General features: G+C 43.9%; 2 protein-coding genes and 1 long non-coding RNA gene across 8 annotated transcripts in view; 2 read left to right on the forward strand and 1 right to left on the reverse strand.

Annotated features, from left to right (window-relative positions):
• The window catches only part of taf2 (TAF2 RNA polymerase II, TATA box binding protein (TBP)-associated factor), a 34,803-nt gene extending 19,820 nt beyond the window's left edge, over positions 1 to 14,983 (forward strand). The window contains exons 21-27 of the mRNA XM_026183901.2: positions 216 to 355; positions 895 to 964; positions 1,761 to 1,870; positions 8,472 to 8,701; positions 11,200 to 11,364; positions 11,841 to 11,943; positions 13,931 to 14,983. Of these exons, the coding sequence (XP_026039686.1) occupies positions 216 to 355; positions 895 to 964; positions 1,761 to 1,870; positions 8,472 to 8,701; positions 11,200 to 11,364; positions 11,841 to 11,943; positions 13,931 to 14,229 (1,117 nt within the window). The 3' untranslated portion in view covers positions 14,230 to 14,983. The remainder of the gene's footprint in view (positions 1 to 215; positions 356 to 894; positions 965 to 1,760; positions 1,871 to 8,471; positions 8,702 to 11,199; positions 11,365 to 11,840; positions 11,944 to 13,930) is intronic.
• Positions 1 to 21,767, reverse strand: part of LOC145431714 (uncharacterized) — a 196,955-nt gene that overhangs the window by 173,231 nt on the left and 1,957 nt on the right. The window lies entirely within an intron of this gene.
• The window catches only part of enpp2 (ectonucleotide pyrophosphatase/phosphodiesterase 2), an 80,978-nt gene continuing 79,476 nt past the window's right edge, over positions 20,266 to 21,767 (forward strand). For all 6 annotated transcript variants that reach the window (XM_080307726.1, XM_080307727.1, XM_026183795.2 and 3 more), the window contains exons 1-2: positions 20,266 to 20,388; positions 21,064 to 21,169. In XM_080307726.1, the coding sequence (XP_080163852.1) occupies positions 20,371 to 20,388; positions 21,064 to 21,169 (124 nt within the window). In that variant the 5' untranslated portion in view covers positions 20,266 to 20,370. The remainder of the gene's footprint in view (positions 20,389 to 21,063; positions 21,170 to 21,767) is intronic.

The raw sequence follows: 21,767 nt of genomic DNA on the forward strand, positions 1-21,767 counted from the left end.
CAGCTTTTTAGCCCTCTGCAAAAAGAACAAGATCATGTGGGGATGTCAGAAAGTCCATATTCATCTTTACATGCCTGAATAGTTCTCATGTGTCTGACACAAAGCAGTCCAACGTCAGTGTAACAAAAGAAAAGAGCGTTTTGTGTTACTTAGATACAGAGAAGCTTGCATCCTCTCTGTTAACTTGTCACACTCCTTCTCTCTGTCGTCTCTAGCTGTCTGAGAGCGATCCGTCAGCTTCAGAAGAACGGCCACATACCAAGTGACCCGTCGCTCTTTAAGTCCTACGCTCAGTACGGACACTTTGTCGACCTTCGCATCGCTGCACTGGAAGCTCTGGTGGACTACACTAGAGGTAGGAGGAATAATACACGTTTGCTGGGGGGCAACCCATCATTTGGCAGCATCAGTATGATACCTGTGGTCCCCTGTCAGCATTTCTACTGAGGCTGTAAGAATGACCGGGGTTTCTTCACATCTTAATCAAACAGAGCAATAAGACGGCTGATTGGTGCAGATCAGCCTGCTTCTCTCTGACGTATTTGTTGGTGGATCGTCTGCTAGTTTAAGGTTTTCTCTCTAATATTGCAGGACTGTTTTTGTGAATTGGTGCTATATGAATAAACTGTTCCTCTATAACACCATTGTTCACAGTGAAACACAAAATGACTTCAGTGTTCATTTAAGACATGTTTGGAAAATGTTAGTGATCCATAACCTTTGAGGAGTGCAAATATGGACGTTACCTTTATGTTTAATGCACCAAAGGACAAGAACGTAATGTAGAGGCATGGTAAAGGACACACTATTAAGTAATGCAAATTTGAATGTTGTTGTTGACACAGCCTGAGCACAGATATGATTCCTGTGTGATTTTGAGTGTTTGTGCTGCAGTGGAGCGGAGTTCAGCGGAGCTGCAGTGGCTGCTCAGCATGGCTCAGAATGACCCAGTTCACTATGTCAGGTCAGACATCACTCACCCTCACCTTAAAATGTTTGAAACAAATTCACACTCTTTGAGTGTTTGTTGTTGCGTTTCTTTATATGATGAGAGATTGAGTCAGTGTTGATAGTGAAGCAGCTGCTGCGCCTGACGTGATAATAAAGTCAGGGTATCTGTGGCTGTGAAAAAAGCCTTTAAAATTCCTTCTACTTAAAGGTCTCATATCATAAAAATGCCTTTTCTGGATTTTGAGATTTTTATCAACTTTGTGCTATAAATAAAAATCTGAGGTTGTAGTTCCTTTAGCCCCTGGACAACAACAACAACAACAACAACAACAAAGCCAGTCAGAATTTTCTCTGCTTCTTGTGGGAACAGAGTGACTGTAAAGTTTTTGTTTAGAGCAAAACTGTGAATTCACACATCACAAGTGAGGAAGACACTTTTTGCTCATTTTGTTTAGAGCTATACGTTGTTATCATTATGTGTTACTATAATGAGTGTAGCATATGTATGCATATATGTCTGTGTGTATCATGTCTCTTCCATAACTAGTGGGTTAAGGCTGAAACTTTGCCATTAATAATGATGCTTTTAATACAGACTTAATATATCCCTAAATTCTGTTGATTTCACGATCATCATCCCTCTGTGAATACAATCTTAAGTTCTTCCTCTACATTTGTTTTATGTGTCCCATTCAGCGTAGTGTACTCCTGAGCGTAACTTACAGCAGGCACGTTTCAGGAATTTTGGGAATGAGCACGAGTACCTGATATGTAGAATTATTAAATCTGTTTCTGTTCTTGACCTACAGACATAAGATCCTGGGTATGCTCTGTAAGAATCCACCATTCACCAAGACAACAGACTCGGCTCTGTGTAACGAAGCGCTGGTCGACCAGCTGTGGAAGTTCATGAACTCTGGTAAGAAACACAGGAGACAAACATTGCTAGTGGCCCCCTGCTGTGCAGGCCTCTGCTGTGCCCAAACTTCAGGGTTTTAGTTCATGGCTCTTTATTGAATCCAAATGCAGTCTCTTGTTGTAAGTTTAAATTTTAGCTGTTTGTTCTTGAGTGCAGTGTTTCAGGGCAAATTTCAACTCCTGAATGAACCGATTAGAGTTTAATGATACAAGTATCTAATATGATGAAGTGATAAAATGTAGGGCTGGGCGATATGGCCTAAAATTCACATCGTGATATAATTTGAAGCATGTAACGATATATATCGCGATATATTCTTTTCTTCTGTATAACGTATTTTCCACACTATAAAGACTTAAAATCCTTTAATTTTCTCAAAAATTGAGAGTGTGCCTTATGTATGAATTCTGGTTGTGCTTACTGACCTCGAACCGATTTGGGCAGAAATCTGTTAAAAAATGTTTTAGTACAACTTTGGTAAGCCGCACTGCTTGATGGCTCGTCAGAGCATTACGCTGCCGTAGTGAGGAGCTTCGCGGAGTAATCTGGGTCCAAAACTCCGTCAGCTTCAGGTCCCAAAGTCAAAGGAACATTGAGAGTTAAAAACGGTCTAAATTCTTTCATCTTTAATTAAATCATCAGTGTTGCTGCTTTACCAGGTGTAATAATTAAGTTTTACATCCATGAAAACAGAATTTATTAAATTTAACGGAGTTAGAAGTTAACAGGAAGTTAGCTCGCTAGTTTCCACCTAAACATTTCATACCATGTTCTGAGAGATTTTTGAAACTAATTCAAACGTACAGCTCTGCTACCACTTCCAACATAAATGAAGACAGAAAACTAAACAGCAGTGGCGTTTGCAGGTTACTGAAGTTGGACTACCTGCTATATAATGTTGTGCTACGTGATTGCTAGCTAACAGCTATGTTAGCATAACATTAGCTGGAGGATGAATGCCAACTTTTCTTCCACTCAATAAAAGTTAACGTGAGTGATTCTGGTGGTCAGGGACAAATGCAGTCGCATAGCAGGATGCTGTACACGGGCCAAACTTCAGTCAGGAGAACAACTGAGATCATTCATCCACAATACGAGGTTAGTTATTAATATACTGCAACAACATGGGAACAGAGCAGCTGTGAGAGAATTCAGCATTAATGAATCAATGTTACGGAAGTGGAGGAAGCGCAGGTTTTGGCTTTCCCCATATTTCAAAAGTGCTTCATCTCTTTGCTGTGACTGTCGCCCGCCATAATTTGCAGATGATAATGGTTGTAGCCGCTGCGATGCTTTCGACCAAAACAGGCGCAGCTTGATGACATCATCAACATACGCGATAATAATAATAATAATAATAATGGATTGGATTTATATAGCGCTTTTCAAGGCACCCAAAGCGCTTTACAATTCCACTATTCATTCACTCTCACTCTCACACACTGGTGGAGGCAGCTACGGTTGTAGCCACAGCTGCCCTGGGACAGACTGACAGAGGCGAGGCTGCCATTTCGCGCCATCGGCCCCTCTGGCCAACACCAACACAGCGATAGAGCGATATAGTCAAAATCTCTATCGTTGGCCAAATTTATATCGTTTCTATTGCCCACCCGTAATCAAATGTAAAGTGATGACATTATAGTGTCTCTCTTTGCTCTGACAAGAAGAAGCTCAGCTAAAACACTTCTCTGTCCATCATTGTCCGACACGGTTCCTCAGTAGAACAATAGTACAATACTACACACTTTTTCATACACTGAATTGTAACACACTCTACAGTGGTCATCTTGAAACTGTGATTGTACAGACTCCTCTTTTCTCTGCTGCCTGGATGAAGACGTGTAAAGTAGGGCTGGGTATCGTCACTGATTTCTAGAATCAATTCGATTTGAATCTGGGAAATTTTGCCTCAGACAGTCAGAAATATTATAACTCAGATCAGCACATTTACATCTTTTTGTATCTATAAAAAGGAAGCTGACACTTTCCAGACTTTATCAAAGGTGTGAGCATCACAGCAGAGGCCTTTGTGTCAAAGCAGCTGAAGATAAAACAGAAACACATGAAGGAGATTTTCCTGTTCTGGGATTTTATAAAAGTATTCTGCAGTAGATCAAAAACGAAAGAAAACCATTAATCAACAATGAACATCACCTCTGACGTTACAGCGGTTTGATTAGAGACACGGCGTTTTGCATTTTGTATAATTTTAAAAAGTTTACATTTGTTCAGTATTGAACGGCAGAAATTAGGTTTTCTTAGTAAAAGGAAAAAACAGCGGCCGACAGCCTGTAAACAACGTAGACTTGTGCGTAACAAGCAAGCGAATTTTATCCTGGTGGAAGCAAAACAGCAAAAGTCAGAGTGAGTCCATGACGATGTTTATGTGAAGCTTAGTTTGGATCAATGTTGTTTGGAGAGAGATAAACTAACAGCTTCTGAATCAGCGCAAAAAGGGCGTGAACATAAAGCTCGACCCGCCGACACATCAGAGTCAGCGAGCTTTCAGCCCCGACCGTGTCCGTGGCGTCGGTGAGAAAGTCACAGCTCACTGATTCTGATCCGTCGGCGGGTCGAGCTTTGTGTTCACGTCTCTGTGCAGAGTCCGTGCTCCTGCTCTCATTTACTGTCTTAAATGTTTGGTGGTTGTTGATATTTTGTGAGGTTTCACCTGAGATTCTGCTGTTTCAGGAAAAATAAATTCATATTAAAAAAATCAGGATTTTAATGAATCGATATCACGTTATCCAAGCGAGAATCGATTTTAATCGATAAATCGATCATCAAAACCCAGCCCTAGTGTAAAGCATCAGAAGTAAAATCTGCACGTTGATACACTCTAGGTGCGATGACACAAATGGATGAACAATTTTGTCTAGCTCAGAGGACGAGAATATAGCTCACGATTTAGAAATATTCCTCAAATTAAAGAAATGGGAACTTGGTATAGTTTTATATATGAGTCAAAGTTCAGAGCCTATCCAGCTCATCATGTGACTCAAACGCCACATAAACCTGAATGTCATCAGCATAGAAATAATAAGAAATGCCAAAAAAAAGAATGATACCGGCTAAAGGAAGCATGTAAACAGAAAATAACAACCAGGATTACGCCTTGTGGAACTCCATGTGTAAAAGGAGAAATCGCTTCCTCCAACAGAGGACGTCCTTCAGATAAACAGGAGGAAAACCAGTGAAGTGCCGAGTCAGAGATACCAACAATGGGTACAAACCAATTACCTGCAACAGATGCCATTAAAAATCATTGTAGAGCTTTGAAACAGCAGTCAGGTCTCTGACAAGCATGATGAGAGTTTCATTTAGTCTAACCGGAGAGAACCAGAGAAGAACCTTAAGTCCGTAACCTGATTCTCACCATGACGGAGAAATAAATAGCTACTCTGTGACATCACACAGAAAAAATGGCATGAAACTTTAGAGCAGACTAACAAGGAGCACTTGCACATAAGCACAACTCTTATTTGAACACATGTTTAATGTGAACCTGTTTTACTGGAACGGTATATGTGTGACAGAAAGAAAGCACAATAGCTGCTGGAGTAGGCACACAGCTTCCAGACTGAACACAGGACCCGATCCTGTCTCGTGACAGCCTCACACTGCCGTCAGTCTCGCTCTGTGGCTGCACAGCTGTCTCCTCAGGTTCACAGCAGTGTGTCTGATTAATGAGCTTTAAGTTTTGGTCTGCTGCCGTACGGCTTTTGTTCCTCGGGAACAAATTACAACGTAGCTTTTCCTTCTCCTCTCACGATGTGGGCTCTACCCATGAACCACAGGCAGGGCAAATTACACTGATGGCGAGGTCAGCTAATGCTCACTCAGTTGTTCTTGCAAGAACTGCGCCCACAGCTAATATACACTGTATGTACCAGAACCAAGAACATGTTTTCTTCACAGCATGCTGTCTTTAATTTCTCTGGGACACAATTCCAGGAAAGTCACTTGAGCTAAAAAGTTTCCTCTCTGTACACGGAGCCACGGCCAGCAGAGGCTTGGAAGTTTAAGTTGAAAGAAATTATTGTATTTGGACTGAAGAACTTAAAAAGCACCAGACTTTTACCACTTCTCTTCTGGTCGTTACATCTGCACTGAGGAGACCTGCTCTCTGAATGGTTTCAAAACCCAGACTCTCTGTATTGTGTTGTTCTCAGCATGCCCCACCAAGGCCCCTTCACATGCTGCCTTTAACCCCCTCAGTGAGCATGCAGGAGGACGCGGGGTTCTTTCAGAAAAGTCGTTTACTGGTCCATTTACAGTGTTTTCCAAATGTTTGAAGGCCTTCTCATTGAGTTTGTTTATTATTGTTGGCAGGAGGCTGTGAAGTGCAACCATCAACTGACTTATTTCTATCAAGCATAATAACTGCAGCTTATAATCATCTCATCACCACAACAACATGAAGCTGCGATAAATAACTTCCACGTGTCTGACTGGACAGACTTCTGTCAGACTCCTAAACCAAGCAGCTGTTGCTCAGCTCTCATACAGGATACTGACTGTAATCCTCTACAGCAGATCACAGCAAAAGACTTGGTTCTGTCTTTGTGCTTTCAAACTGGTAATGCAACACTTGAGTCTCTCAGTCAGCTGGTTTCCAGAAAATGAGAAAACCTTCAGCTTTTGCCAGTTTGCATGAATCAGCACTAAAGTAAAGTGGCATTAAACTGCAGATGCATATTCTCTGCTCCAGAATGACCTTGAGCCTTGGTTTAATTCCTTCTACACACCTTTAGCTCCACACAGGTGTCTGCAGATCTGACACCCTGAATGATACAGCCACACGGACATCCTGTTGAGAACCGAGGGGGAAAAATAATCCTTCAGTTCAACCTTTTTTTGTGATTTGTGTGTCCACTACAGAGAGAATAAGTGAATAGGCGGAGTTTCATGAGGTTCTCTCGAGAGCGGTGTGGCTATGCAACTCAGTGTGGCTGTAGTAAACCATCAGTTTCAGTATGGATAAATCTTTCTGTTTATTATGAATGATTTATTTAAAACAAATATTCAGTGTATTCAGTGTGAGAGGAAGTTAAGTAAAGAAAATATAGGATTTTCCAGTGGGATGACACAAATGTCATACAGAGAGGAAGCTGAAGATGATGCAAATCATCAGCTTCAGGGTCTCCAAACATGCTGCTGTGCATGATGATCAGAGGTTTGTCCAGAATTATCTTTGCAAACTTGCTCTGTGCCACCACGTTGTCTTTAGAGACAAGAGGTTTTCTCCTGGCAACCCTTCCAAACATATTAGCATGTGGCCGCTCATTACCATCCTGCTTCCTGCTTCCATTGGATTGCATTAGACTTTGTGTAGTTAGCTGTCCTTCTGACTTTGCTGTGTAGTTGTTGTTAGCTGCCAGTCGCAGCAGATGGCCCCGCCCCTCCCTGAGCCTGGTTCTGTCGGAGGTTTCTTCCTGTTAAAAGGGAGTTTTTCCTTCCCACTGTCACCAAAGTGCTGCTCATAGGAGGTCATATGATTGTTGGGTTTTTCTCTGTATGTATTATTGTAGGGTCGACCTTACAGTATAGAACACCATGAGGTGACTGTGATTGGGCGCTGTATGAATAACATTGTTTTTCTGTGTTTTAGTGCTAGCTGCCATCTTTTGATGTCTTCAGAAGAAGCTAACTGTACAAATTTAAACCAAACAATATTGGCAACTGTGAGAGTTAAAAGGTCTTCATGGATGTGATTTCTGTAGGTCCTTTGACTAGTTATGGTCTACATCTTGGTGCAGCGCTTATATACAAACCCAAAGCTCTGCTTTCTATTGTGTCCTCAGTTTTCATTATTTCTTTCTCTTCCAGGGGGTCCTGTCTTTCAGCCAAAGGTTTAGTCTGCCAAACAAAATACACTCCATGTCAGAAGCCAATTACAAGTATATGTTCACAGTTTCATGTTCTTCTGGGCTTTTATTCCAACATGTTATTAAATTTATAGATTTACAAGTTTGAGGCATGGACATAAATATTAATGATCATTGTTTCCAGACGATGTCTGTTTGCCGTTCTGGTTAGTGTGAGCGGCTGCCAGTTGAAACCCGAGCTGCCCGGCGTGTGGTAACCTTAAATACCATGTTCTGATAGCGTGTTGGTCATTTTATAATCCTTTTTCTCCATAGCCCCCCGTGTGTTAAACCAGCACACTCACACAGGATGGTGTTTCACTGACTGAAGGTCAGGGAACACAAACTAAGAGGACGTTCTGCTGCTGTTAGTCGTTTTTTCAATCATCTTCTAAAACCACAGGCCAGCCTCTGGCCTTTGGTTTGCTGGCTTCAGCAAGATTTGGAGTTTACTTCATGCCAAATCCAAACTACTCAAATGACTCACATAATGAGACATTCAGGCTTGCTGTCACTGAGAGCCTATTATCTGTATTTAGTAGTGTTGGGATTGTCTCTCCGGGGATGTCAAATAAAGCGTGTGGTCGAGCAGTATGCAGGATTAAATGCGGGCATGTACTCGTTGAAAAAAACGTAACATGCTTGTAGATTTCCAAACGACTGCACTCAAAGCTGCCGTGTTAGAGAGTACGACAGCAGGCTCAGGAGATGTAATATATCCTCTTCTTTCTCAGGTACGTCCCATGACTGGCGGCTGCGCTGCGATGCTGTCAATCTCTACTACATGTTGTTTGGTCTGACTCGGCCCTCGTGCCTTCCGCTGCCAGAACTGGGCCTGGTACTCAACCTGAAGGAGAAGAAAGCAGTACTTAATCCCACCATCAAGCCTGAGCTGGGAGTCGGTGCTGTTATGGACACGCCTGCCAGCATAGGCATCCACGGTGTGGGCATGAGCTATGCAACAGTAAGTGTTGGGCAGTCACTTCATTGCCAATGTTGTTGTTTTTAAAAGCAAAACTCCACCCGTCCACGCCGTCATGGTGCGAAAGGCGATGCAGACTCTGGACAGGTTGTAGCCTATCATAGGGCTGACAGACAACCACAGTCAAGTCACCAGTTAGCCTAGCATCCATGTCTTTGGACTGTGGGCGGAAGCTGGAGTGTCTGGTGAGAACCCACACAGGAACCAGAGAACATGCAAACTCCACACAGGAAGGCCTCGGCTGGCCAGTGGAGTCAAACCCAGGATTCTAGCTGCTACACAGCTACCAAGAAGCTAACAGGAAGTAAAAACCATCAAGTATTTGACCTCGAAAGCTGGATCCTCACTCCCCACTTTATTATGTACATCGGTTCAACTGCTTGTTAATGCAGATATCCAACCTGGTCGTCTGTGAACACAGAACACGTCACAGCTTGAAGCAGATGGGCGATAGCAGCAAAGGACACACTGGCTGCTAAGAACAGCAAACTGAGACTGGATTGTGTTTTTAGCCGAAATCCTCAGTATGACATGAAGGCTGGAGCCACCAGGGCGTCTCCACAAGCTGCCTTTACCCCCACTCAGTGAGCATGCAGGAGGACTGTGGGTTCTTGTACTTTCAGGGATCTCAGGAAAAGTAGTTTACTGGTCCATATACGGTGTTTTCCAGATCATATTTAAAGACTTCGTTGCTGCTTATTCAGAGTTTGTTTATTATTCCATGTTGGCAGGAGGCTGTGAAGACCTATTTCTATCAAGCATAATAACTGCAGTTTATAATCCTCTCATCACCACAACGACATGAAACCGATCACTTTTGGTCTGGTTGATAAAAGACGGCGATAAATAACTTCCCACTTCCACGTGTCTGACTGGACAGTTTTCTGTCAGACCCCTAAACCAAGCAGCTGTTGCTCAGCGCTCATACCGTTTGATCACTGACTGTAATCCTCTACAGCAGATCCCCGATGAACTGGAGGAATGTTGCTTGGTTTGAGTTTCTGCTTTGACAGTTAGATAGTAGGATCAGAAAACATGGATCCATCCTGCTTTATAACCACGGTACAGGCACTTTCTTCTCCCGTAGTACCAGCTGAGCATCGTTTCAACACCCAAGCGTACTCGAGTATTGTTGCTGACCATGTCCAAATCCTTTATGCCCACACTGTCTTTATGTACCATGTTCTGACAGCTGTTTCCAGCAGGATAACACACAGCGTGACAAACCTCGGGTCACTGCACACTGGTGTCTTAAGGATGAGAGTGAGTGAATATTCTGAAGCATGGCTCCCAAACAGACGACGAGGCGTCCAAAGACCAACCTGAGAACTTAAGTTGAACTTGGAGCGGAGTAAATGTTGGCGGTTTAAGTGTCTCCAGCAGCCTTACGACGGTGTGATGAGTTATCGTGTCGGGTTTCACTCGTTTTTAACTCCAGCGGTGATGTCAGCAACTAACTGCTCGGCGGTCGTTTCTTTTCCTTCAGTCGTTTTTGATTTACGTGTGCCACACTGAAACGTTCACACGGCGCACACGTAGAAGCTGCCTCATAAAAGCGGTATTATTTTTGGTTGGACCCTGTGTAATTATGGCTACTACAGGATAATGCTGCCAGCAGTATTTGGCTGTACCCCATCGTCACTGCGTCAGCCAGAATCACCAAACAGAACAGCCTTCTGCTTGTTTGTTCATGATCAAAATCTCTGCGGCGGTTGATTGAACCACTCCATTACACACGCTAACTGCAGCGCACACTCAGAAGTCTGCAGGTTCTCAAAGATATGATTGAAACCATGTAAAGTGTGTCATGACTCTGTTTAACATGAAGTGCCCGGAATTTTAGGACTCGGTCCTCTTCACTGCCCTTAACCCCAGTTTTTCTACCAACACGTTGGCCCCACACCTTAAAATGACCGTTGGAAAAGCGAGTATGGCGAAACGTGCACATGTTACATTTTAAGACGGTGTTAATCTTTTTAAATAAAAGCCTCACACTCCAAAATCGCCTCTGCAGGGCTAAAGTGAACTGGAGACACATTTCAAATGCTCAACCTCTGTGTGCAAGCTAGCATCAGCCAAAGCAGTTAGCACTAAAGCCCTGAGGTGGTAGCATTGTAGGACTGCTTAGCTCCCACTCAGCTGTACTTGTTGTAGTCACGTACTGTTGGATGGACAGTGGCAGTGTTGAAAAACACGTGGACTCTAACAGTAATGTGAGCTAGGTATGTATGCACAGGCAGAGGCCCATAGATGCTTCAATCTAATCATAACTGCTCATTTTCAACCAAGTTTCAAGTCCTTGTGTAGCTGGATTTGCTATTTGTGATACTTGGTGAGCTGATTTAGCTTAAATGTTAATAGCAATTATAACAGTTCTCTAATAAAGTGTGTATTCTATTGCTGTAGCTACTTTACTGCCCTGTCCTGCTGTCAGAGCTGGAGCTGCTGCTCATTCTGATTTCTTTCTTTGTGTCTGTCAGGTGGACGACGAGCCAGATCCTGTCTCACTGGGTGTGTGTGGCGTAGGCCAGCCCCCTCAGGGCCTGAAGAGGAAGGCTGACACCCCACTGGGATCTCCTCCAGAGCCAGGACAGGTACTGCAGCAGCAGGATGATGATGGAAGGGGAGCACGCTACAAGATCAGAGTAAGACGCTAATGACACACTAAAGGAAAATTCATCACCCATATTTTTAAAACACTAAACAGAAAAGAACAATATAATCTGCACCAAACACAAACGTCTCTTGATGGTGACGGCAGGTGATAGTGGTGATGCAGGACATTTAAACAAGAAGCCATCACTACTGTAGCCGTAGTAACTTCAGATCAGCTGGACAACTGCTGATGCTTTATACCTCTGTTAAGCTGTCCACCAAATCTGAAAAACAAAACTGCTTAACAATGTCTCTGTTCACAGTAAAACTTTCCAACATGTCAAGTCTGTTAAACAAAACTGTTGTGCAGTTTATACTCGATGGGCTGTTCCACTGAAATCTGGAATAACACGTTAAGAAACGTCTCCTCTTTATAGTGGCTCACAAAAGCATTATGATCCATAAAAACTGCTTTCATTGAAACTGAACGATTCACTATCTCTAAATAAGTTCTGCTCTGTTGTAGTTCAACACTATGGAAGATGAAGACATTGACATGGAAACTGTTCATGACAGTCAGGCCTTCATTCACCATCACCTAAATCTGCTGGAGAGACCTTCTACACCTGGTACACACACACACACACACACACACACACACACACACACACACACACACACACACACACACACACACACACACACACACACACACACACACTGCCGAATGCCTCACCCTAAACCTAAACATAACCTAATTGTAACGCTGACACTAAAACCACATTTTGAGCCTCAAAAAGGCTTCAAACTTGTGCGGCCCGGGTTGTGTGTCCTCACAAGTGACTGTTGGTTCTCACAAGTATAGCAGAATGCAGATTTTGGTCCTCACAAAGATAGCTAGACAGGAACACACACACACACCACTGTAGAGGACATTACATTCACGTCACATCCTACAAGCAAGCACTTGACAACAAGAAGAAACCAGCAAAACCAGGCTCAGTGAGGCGCACCAGTACCTCAGCTGGTCGGGGGTGAGGGCGATTAATAATAACTAATGATTATAAATGCAGTGGTGTATAAACACAAAGTGAATAGGAGGCTAAGGCGCTTGGAAAGAGTGACTGGACTTCCTTAAATGTCTTGAAGACGTTTCCCCTCGCATCCACGAGGCTTCGTTATTTCTAACACGGTGAAGAGTACCAGGTATTTCAACCCTTGTGGAGTTCCACTCAGAGCCATCGTTAGCAATATAAACTCAGCCACCTACAACTTTCTGCAAACACCAGCCTAGCTTCACTTGTGGGCAACACACCCCATCACATCAAACACTCCACTAACTTCTCCAACAAGGTCTGCAACGTTATGCTGAATCCAGATAAAAACATGCCTGTGCCACAGGATCTCCAGTATCACCCATTGTAGCCAAGCTTCACAAGGAGGAAGTGGAAAGTGAAGCTCTGGGCTCTTCAAAGGGACAGAGCCTAACCACTGGTACAGCTACATGGATGATACCTGGGTCAAAATCCAAACCCAAGCAGTAGAAGCCTTCACTGTTCATCCCTCTACACTGGAGGAACCAAACAGCCGCTCCATAAACACATGGCAGAACATAGAAGAGCCACCTCGACAGGACATCTGGGGCATTATTAAACACATCCACTGATGGCTGAAGAGCCTTAATCTGAACCTAAAGGGGAGCTCGGGCCACTGGTTTGGGTTGAGTCCAGCCAGGGAATAGAAACCTGCAGAAACCTGACCTTTTTGGGTTTCTGTAGAAAGTAAACTTGCTCTGCAAATAAACTTGGAGTGAGTAACAAATGAGGTCAATATTTGCAGGTTCCCAGTCAGAATTTTAAACTGGTAACTCAACTCAGATTTTGAAGCAGCCACAGCAGCCTCGAGTTACCAAAGATGGCGGCAGTAGGAAAACTGTCAAAGCACTGTTGTGTATTTGGGGCTATGCACACAGCACTGACTGCACGTTTTTCTTCTTCTTCTTTTTTCCCGTCTGTCCCGTTTGGCTCTTTTGTCATCAGAATTATTGTCTAAAGGCGAAGAAAGATGCCGGATTTACTTTACCAAATGGACCATCCCAGCCTCGCTGTATTGGTCTGTTTGATTCACCTTTTATTGTTTATCTTATTTTCACTTGCTCCACACGGGACAGACTTGACTGGGAGAAAGAAAGAGGGAAAGAAAAAGAGCGGGGAAGAGGGACGGTGATAAAGGGCAAAAAACAAAAACCAACAAAACAAACAGACAAAAAAACACAAATATCGATCACCTGGATCAGCTGAAAGAAAAAAGAGAAAACGAGCAAAAAAAGAGCAACATAATAAACAACATCATCGCGATGATCTATGTGAATATAACAGTAAACACTAAATATTATTGTGCAGCACGTAAGACCGACAGCAGTTTCTGTGGTGTAGTGGTTATCACGTTTGCCTGACTGCACTGTTTTTAAAAGAAACCTGCTTTTCGCTGTATTGCTAGTGATGCACGAGTGGCTCTACCTGACCAAAGAAAGGTAGCCAGCTATCAGAGCGTGGCAACGAACAGGCCTTTGACACACCCCAGCTTTAAATCTGACACTTGTCTTTCTCATCTCAGGTAAAGAGCCATCATCTGTTGAACAGGCTCTGCTGTCCATGCCTGCCACACCCGTGCCATCTTTCCCCAAAGAGACCACCTCCTCATCCTCTAAGCATGGAGGCGACCACGGCCACCATCACCACCACCATCACCATGAGCATAAGAAGAAGAAGAAGAAGCATAAGCACAAGCACAAGCACAAGCACAAACATGAGAGCAAGGACAAGGAGAAGGACCGAGACCGGGACAACTCGCACACCTACAGCAACAGCCCGGCCAGCGGCAGGTCGCTGCGCTCGCCCTCTCTGTCCGACTGAGCGTCCAGAGGCTGGCGCTCTCCAGCTGCTGTTGGCGCCGGCTGGGTTAACGGCTTGCATGTGGCATGCAACAGCACACTTGCCTCCGTTGCTTCCATGTCTGGACTCAACATTGATTCCTCAGTAGTATTATGAACAGGAACTCTGCTGTTGCAGTGTAAGCCTCAGAACCGAAGTCCTCGGCACAGACACCGGGGAAACTTCCACTGAGGCTGTGATGTCATCCAGGTAAACCCTCCCGAGACCTCCCTGTGTCCTTACACCACACACACGTACACCACTTCCAGGCTGTGTGGGGCGTGCAACCACACACACCTCTCTCCACAAACAGCCTCACCCCACAGCTCAATCCCAGCATTCAGCGTCTGCTGAGGGGAGAAGTGACGGCTCGTGTTGTGGATTCTGCATGGACGGCGTGCAGAGACATTAAACTGATGGATTTCACTGCACTGCACCACTGAAACTCGAGTAGTGTGCGCGCGCGTGCGTGTTTTATACTTTGCTTCCTAATTGCATATGTTTTGGTATCCACAGACGTTGTAACTGCATTAAACAGCGTTCGTGGCTGGGTTTACTCTGGCATCATGTCTTAGCTTTGATTAGGTGGTTTTAACCAATGAGAAGAACAGAAGTCATTCAGCATTTAGATAAACAGCTGAGCCCTCTGTCATCAAAAACGGTTTTTGTATCTTCTGGTTCACCTCACCATGCCGAAATCCAACAATAAAAGAAAAAGATTGTGTCACTCTTCAAATGTTGCCGTTCTTTCCTCATTGTGTACATGTGAATGTTTGTGGGAAGCCTCCTCCTCAGCCTGTCAGGAGGTTGGAAATTCCCTTGATGGGATTGTAGTGTTTTCATTGAGTTAATGACAGTTGTACGAGTCCAAAACCTGTCAAATGCAAATGGGCTGCAGCACAATGTAGAGCGTACCAACTACAAGATGAACTTTTATAAGAGATCAGTGTAATTTTTTATTGTAGTTTTATTTGAATGGAGCCAGAATATCAGCCAAGCATCAAGAAAAAAGACTTTGTTCTGAACTGTTTTGCATGTCACTGAGTGAAATAAGGATTTGTTCCTCCCCAGGTCTGTGCGCCTGTGTTGCACACACATTACAAGCAATCACTTAGAGCTATTCCCGATCTCAGCTTGATATGTGTATAAGGCACCAGTCCAGTCAGTTTCTGCCATTCCAACCTCTCCTCCACCGTCGGTAGGACCAAAGAGCTGGAGGTCGGGATAAGATCGTAGACCTGCAGGAGGCTGAAATGAGCTACGATGCCATCAGTAAAAAAGCTCGATGAGCAGGTGAGATGACTGACATAATAATGGAGCAGTTATTCAGAAATGGAAGAAATGTTAAGTGACCATCAATCAGCCTCGGTCTGGGGCTTTCTACAAGATCTTGCCTCGTGTGAGGACGATCATGAGAAATGTGGTGAATCAGACTAACTGCACCAGAGGAGCTTGTTGAGGAGGCAGGTGCGCAGGCTCATCTTACGTTCACCAGTGAACGTGTGTCGCAGCTGCAGCAGCAGTCGTGTGGTGTTGTGAAAAAAAGGACCGAAATGCAGGGACTGACATAGACGTGAGGGGTGAGCTTTGATTTACATGAGGCGATAATACAGATAAAGATAATACAACGGAGGTGGCGAGGACAGGAACTAAGATAAACCTGAACTGGAAAAAACTAGTAAAGCTGAAATCATAATATGCAGGGAGAGAGAGGGGAATGACACACTGAAGGAGGACACAGCTGAACCTGATTAGACACAACAGAGACAGACCCTCAGAGTAAAACAGGACAAAGTCAGGGACACGAACAGAGCACCGGGGGAGGACACAGGATACCAACATCAGAATAAACTAGAACATAAAAGAATAATACTAAACACAAAACGCTGGGTGAAACGACCCAGGACCGTGACAATGTGATTCAGAGGAGAAAGTGTTGTGGGAACATGAAACCAAACAGACCTCTTTGGCATCATCGTGTTTGGAGGAACAGAAATGCTGAGTATATCCCAAAAACACCACCTCCACAGTAAAGCATGGAGGTGGAAACATTACACTTTGAGACTGTTTCTCTGTTAAGGACACAGGACAACTTCATGTTGCCCTGTAGGGGATAAGAGATGGGACTTGTGTATCGTAAAACCACGGTCCCTTAGCCAGAACACTGAAGATGGGCCTTGAATGGTTCTTCCAGCTTAGCAGTGATATAAAAATATTTCCGAGTGGTCAAAGAAGCACATTAAGGTCACGGAGTGGCTCCAGACTCTCCAGATCTCAGTCCTGCAGAAAATTGTAGAGGGAAGCTTTGAGTTCAAGTCATGTGCTCGCTTGAAGGGGCTCGTCTGTTGGGGGTTTTCTTTGTAGCACTGTGGGGTCTTTACATTACAACATAAAGCACCTTGAGGCAACTGTTGCTGTGATTTGGTGCTATATAAATAAAACTGAATTGAAGTTGCCAAGCAGCAGCCAAGAAACCTAAAGGATTAAGATTTTCTGTAGAGTGGAACAAAATCCCCCCTGAGATGTGTGCAAACCTGTGCTTGCCAATAAGAGTTGTTAGTGTTGTTTGTGTTGTTTTGCCGGAGGACCAAATACTTATTTCACTCAATGACATGCAAACATGAGTTCCTGCCCCAAGTGGAGGAGTTCAAGTATCTCGGGGTCTTGTTCGCGAGTGATGGGAGAAGGGAGCCGGAGATCGACAGACGGATTGGGGCTGCAGCTGCAGTAATGCGGACGCTGCACCGGTCCGTCGTGGTGAAGAGGGAGCTGAGTGTAAAAGCGAAGCTCTCAATTTACCGGTCGATCTACGTCCCTACCCCCACCTATGGCCACGAGCTGTGGGTAGTGACCGAAAGAACGAGATCGCGGATACAAGCGGCAGAAATGAGCTTCCTCCGAAGGGTGGCTGGCCTCTCCCTTAGAGATAGGGTGAGAAGTTAGGCCATCCAGGAGGGGCTCAGAGTAGAGCAGCTGCTGCTCCACATCGAAAGGAGCCAGCTGAGGTGGTTCGGGCATCTGACAAGGATGCCCCCTGGGCGCCTACTGGGTGAGGTGTTCCAGGCATGTCCCACCGGGAGGAGGCCCCGGGGCAGACCCAGGACACGCTGGAGAGATTATATCTCTCGGCTGGCCTGGGAACGCCTTGGAGGAGGTGGCTGGGGAGAGGGAGGTCTGGGCCTCTTTGCTTAGGCTGCTGCCCCCGCGACCCGGCCTCGGATAAAGCGGATGAAGATGGATGAACATGCAAATCATTACTTTAACATAATGCGCTTTTTCTGGATTTGTGGTTGACATTCTCTCTCCATTTAAAGGAAACTACTTTAAAATTTAGAGACTGTTCATTTCTTTGGAAGTGAGCAAAGATCTCTGAAAAGCGGTTTGCAAGATGGACGTAAGCCCTCTACCTCACCATGTAAAGCACCTTGAAGCGAGTGTTGACATTGTCGAGATGAAATATTATTTTACTGTTACTATTCATAATCCTTATTATTATTGTTGCATCATTTATGATTTATCATTGTTATCATTTCATTGACACATTTATTGAAACTGGTGAGGTTATATTAAAGTCTGTATTTCAGGTGTTAGCATAAGCACATAATCTTTCATTGCAGGTGCAACTGTAATCATGTTACACACATATTGCATAATTAAAGGGTTGAAGCTCGGTTAAGTTAATTAATGGTTTGAAGCTACGGGCAGCGTGATGTCTGGCCGATCAATGGAGCAAAGTTCAGCTATTGAAAGGTTGCCTACATGTTTACAGTATAATTTACTACATGTTGCCTGTGTGCATTTAGCAGCCTGCTGCACTGGAGTTTGCCTGGTAACAGATGACCTAGAGGGAGGTCATGCACTTAGATTAAATTAGCTTCAGTGGCTAAGCTAACAATACACATCCTCTTAGAGCCCTAGTGGACGTTTTCGTCCCATTGACTTCCATTATAAACGCTATTTTTCACTGCAGAATTATTACCGTTAATGTCCTGGTGATTACTTATGTCTCCGTCTCGTTTTGGTCTATTGGCCTTAGAGTTGTAATTTTTTATTTGTCCACCGGGTGGCGCCCTTGCTCCACATTTGACCCCGGGCTGGAAAACAGCGGGCTGCCGTAACAGACCTGCGGGAAACGAAGCCTCATTTCCGGCGTGCAGCAGCGGCTTCGCCCGCTGATCTGGCGGGACCATTTTCGGTCCCTAGGACCATGAGAGGGTGCTTTTTTTTTTTTAGTCAACAGGAAATTATGTATTTTTTGTCACGTGGTATCGAACGTGTGTGCTGGAAAAAGGAGTCCCCGGTCATCGTGCCCCGGTCATCGTCGCGACTTACCCCGGGAACATGCACTTTTTTCGGCCTAGAGGAGGAGCATTTGCCGTCTGGAGACCATTTTCTGGTCCTGAAAAAAATAAATAAAAGGCGATCGAAATGACTGTTGGTGCCAATCTTTAGTCCATCTAAAGGCCTAATTATAATAACAATTGAATATTACCTCAAATGTTTTTTTTGGAAAATATTCAAGTTTTATGTTTTTTGGGGCAAAAAAAGCAGTGCGCTCATGTGACGAAACCGGGATATAAAGGGTTAAAATCCGCGAAATGTAATTAAAACTTGACATGAATATTTCAAGGAGAAGTAGGTCTAAAAGATTGGCTAATTTAAAGTGGAATAAAATATTAATATATAAAATTTTTATAGCACTTTTTTGGGTGTGGTCGATTAGGACCGATAGTGTGTGCATTTTATGAAATGCGCTCCTGCAAAAAAAATAAAAGGCGATCGAAATGACTGGTGCCAATCTTTAGTCCATCCAAAGGCCTAATTATAATAACAAACGAATATTACTTCAAATGGTTTTTTTTGAAAATATTAAGTTTTTTTGTTTTTTGGGCCTAAAAAAACAGGGCGCTCATGTAATAAACCTGGGATTTAAAGGGTTAAAACAACGAAAATGTAATTAAAACTTTATATGAATATTTCAGGGAGAAGTAGTTTTAAAAGACTGACCAATTTAAAGTGGAAAAAAATATGAATATATAATCTTTTTATTGCACTTTTTGGGGGGTGGACGTTTTGGTCCATTAGGGCCTTTAGAGGGTGCATTTTTTAAGGGCTTAAGGAAGTCAGACTTGAATTTTGAAATAAAATTATACCAAACTTTTTTTTGGAGAATTTGGCTATATTCAATTAAACACAGTGCAAATGGCTTGGAATCGAAAAATACAAAAGGCACAAAAGGTCCCCAGGGCCTTTCAGGTGTTTAACGACACAGACACATAGCCTGTCTGGGTAAACTGATTGCAAGTGTTGTCTAAGTCTAGAAAAGTGTAATAACAGGATGCATCTGGGCGGCGGTGGAGGAACTGAGAGAGGAACTGTTCTGTTTAAGAATATCTGACATAGAATTACTGGAACAGGCATGTTGTTTTTCATCTGCGGTGACGGAGTTACTGGTCATCATAAGTATAAATATCACACCCACCTATTGTCAGGCGGGAGATGGAGCCTGATGTTTTGCAGACCCCATTTTCACCACATGTATGTGTTTTAATAAAATCATTTGTGTTGACCCACTATGGACTTTCAGTCGTATGTCTCTTCCTCAAAATTCGAACCGCGACAACATAAATGAATTCATAAATGAACTTTTGGTTAAATTTAGGCTTCGGCGTATATTTTATTCATTTCTAATTTCAAGTAAAAATCTTGGAACTGACCCAGCATCAGTTTCAGGGCCCGAACTTTAGTCAAGTTTCACTTTTACAGAAGCGGTTTGGCTATAGACGAGTGTCGGCAGCCAAGAGATAGAGATTATTGATACACTGTAAAAAATAAAAATAATTGTCGTGTTTCTTAAGCACCTTACTGTCCTGTGAGTAAATACTCTCAGTCGGAGCTAACCGCAGCTCAGTGGCTGTGGAGACGTTTCCTGTCTCAGCCCGGAGCCCTCCTCCACAGCTGCACCAATCAGAATCCTGTCCGCTCCTTTCAGTCACCTCCCCCTCCCTCGCTGCTGTTCCTCTTCAACGGTCCTCCTCTCCGGTGGTCCTTCGGTGTGGAGAGTCAGCATCAGTCACTCACGGACCTACAGCGCGGTGCAACACCGAGGACGCACAGAGGAACATGTTGCTGCACAAACTGGTAAGAGTCCATGTGCAAGAGTTTTAACTGCAGCTGACTTTCGAAAAATCTGCATGTTTTGTGCGTAAATCCCCGTGCAGTGACGCGTTAGACCGCGTGTTTCTTGGTAGTTTGCGTTATTCTGCGTGGAACCTCTACACCCCGGTGTCCTCCCTGCTGATGAGCATTTGCAGAACAATTGTGGACTCTTCTGTCATTTCCGAAAGGTCACAGATCTGTCAAACTATCAGGCGATTGTGATGCAGCTGAGGGGTGGTCTCTCTCCACTTTGAGCTCAGCACCCCGCGGTGTTCGCAGGTCACGGGGGAAACCTGCAGTTTGTGTTACACCAGCTCAAATAAAGCTTTCATGCATCACAAACTTCTGAAGCTCGTTTATGAGCAGCCAGTGCAAACAAGTCAGTCAATGGTGAAAACGGGGTTTGCAAATGAAAAGTGCTTGAAGTCAAATACGTGACATGTTGCTGTTCCACTGCACTGTGTTTGCTCGCTGATGAATAAACCTCATGACCCTTTCACTAAGATCTCAGGCGGAGCACTGCAGGTGGAGTGTGAATGTAGGCTGCCATGAATATCTGTAGCAGAAGAGTAACTCTTAAATCCCAGCTTGAGCACCACTGGAAGATGCAGCCTGTAGACTGTATGAATGACTGATGTCGGTACTTTGTGTCCTCAGCTTGTGTGGACCCTGTCAGTCCTGTGCGGGGCTGACATGTGTTGGGGTTTTGTGTATGATCGGCCCAAACGCTCAGGAGAAGACGGGACCTCGGCCAGGACAGAAAGTGAGTACGCTGCTGTAACTACACCGACCGCTGATGTCTGTGTGGACTGTATGGTGCTATAAAAATAAGAACTCATGCATGTAGATATGAGTTTTGTTTTCCCAAGTTATGGTGTTTTATGATACTTAGTGGTTGGTGGTATCAAAATGAAGTCATTTTGACAAACAGAAAATTAGATTTTCATGTTTAACGGGGACCTATTCTGATATAGGTCCCACCTCCATATTTTATCCAAAATATTTATTATTGTAGGTCAAATTAATCCACATTTATCTGCCTCAATTTACTCTGTTATGAAACAAGCTGCTTTAGGTAACCTCCCTTTAAGCCCACTTTGTTCTGGTTGGCCACTCCACGCACACAGAAGGTTTAAACATAAGGCGGCCGACTGTATAAAAAGATGGATGTAGCTACTGTTGACTTGTCTGTGAAGTCTCGTCATGAAGCATTTTCACTGTTACTGTCTTGGTATAAAAAAAATCTGATGTGATGGGAAGGGTGTGACTCCTTGTTGTCCGGTGAGCTCGTCAGTTTTAAAACAGCGTGATCCAGATTTATGAAACAGACTTTATTCGTCATTCAGTGCAAACTGAAACCA

Source organism: Astatotilapia calliptera, chromosome 11, assembly GCF_964374335.1.
Source record: "Astatotilapia calliptera chromosome 11, fAstCal68.1, whole genome shotgun sequence".
NCBI lineage: Eukaryota > Metazoa > Chordata > Actinopteri > Cichliformes > Cichlidae > Astatotilapia > Astatotilapia calliptera.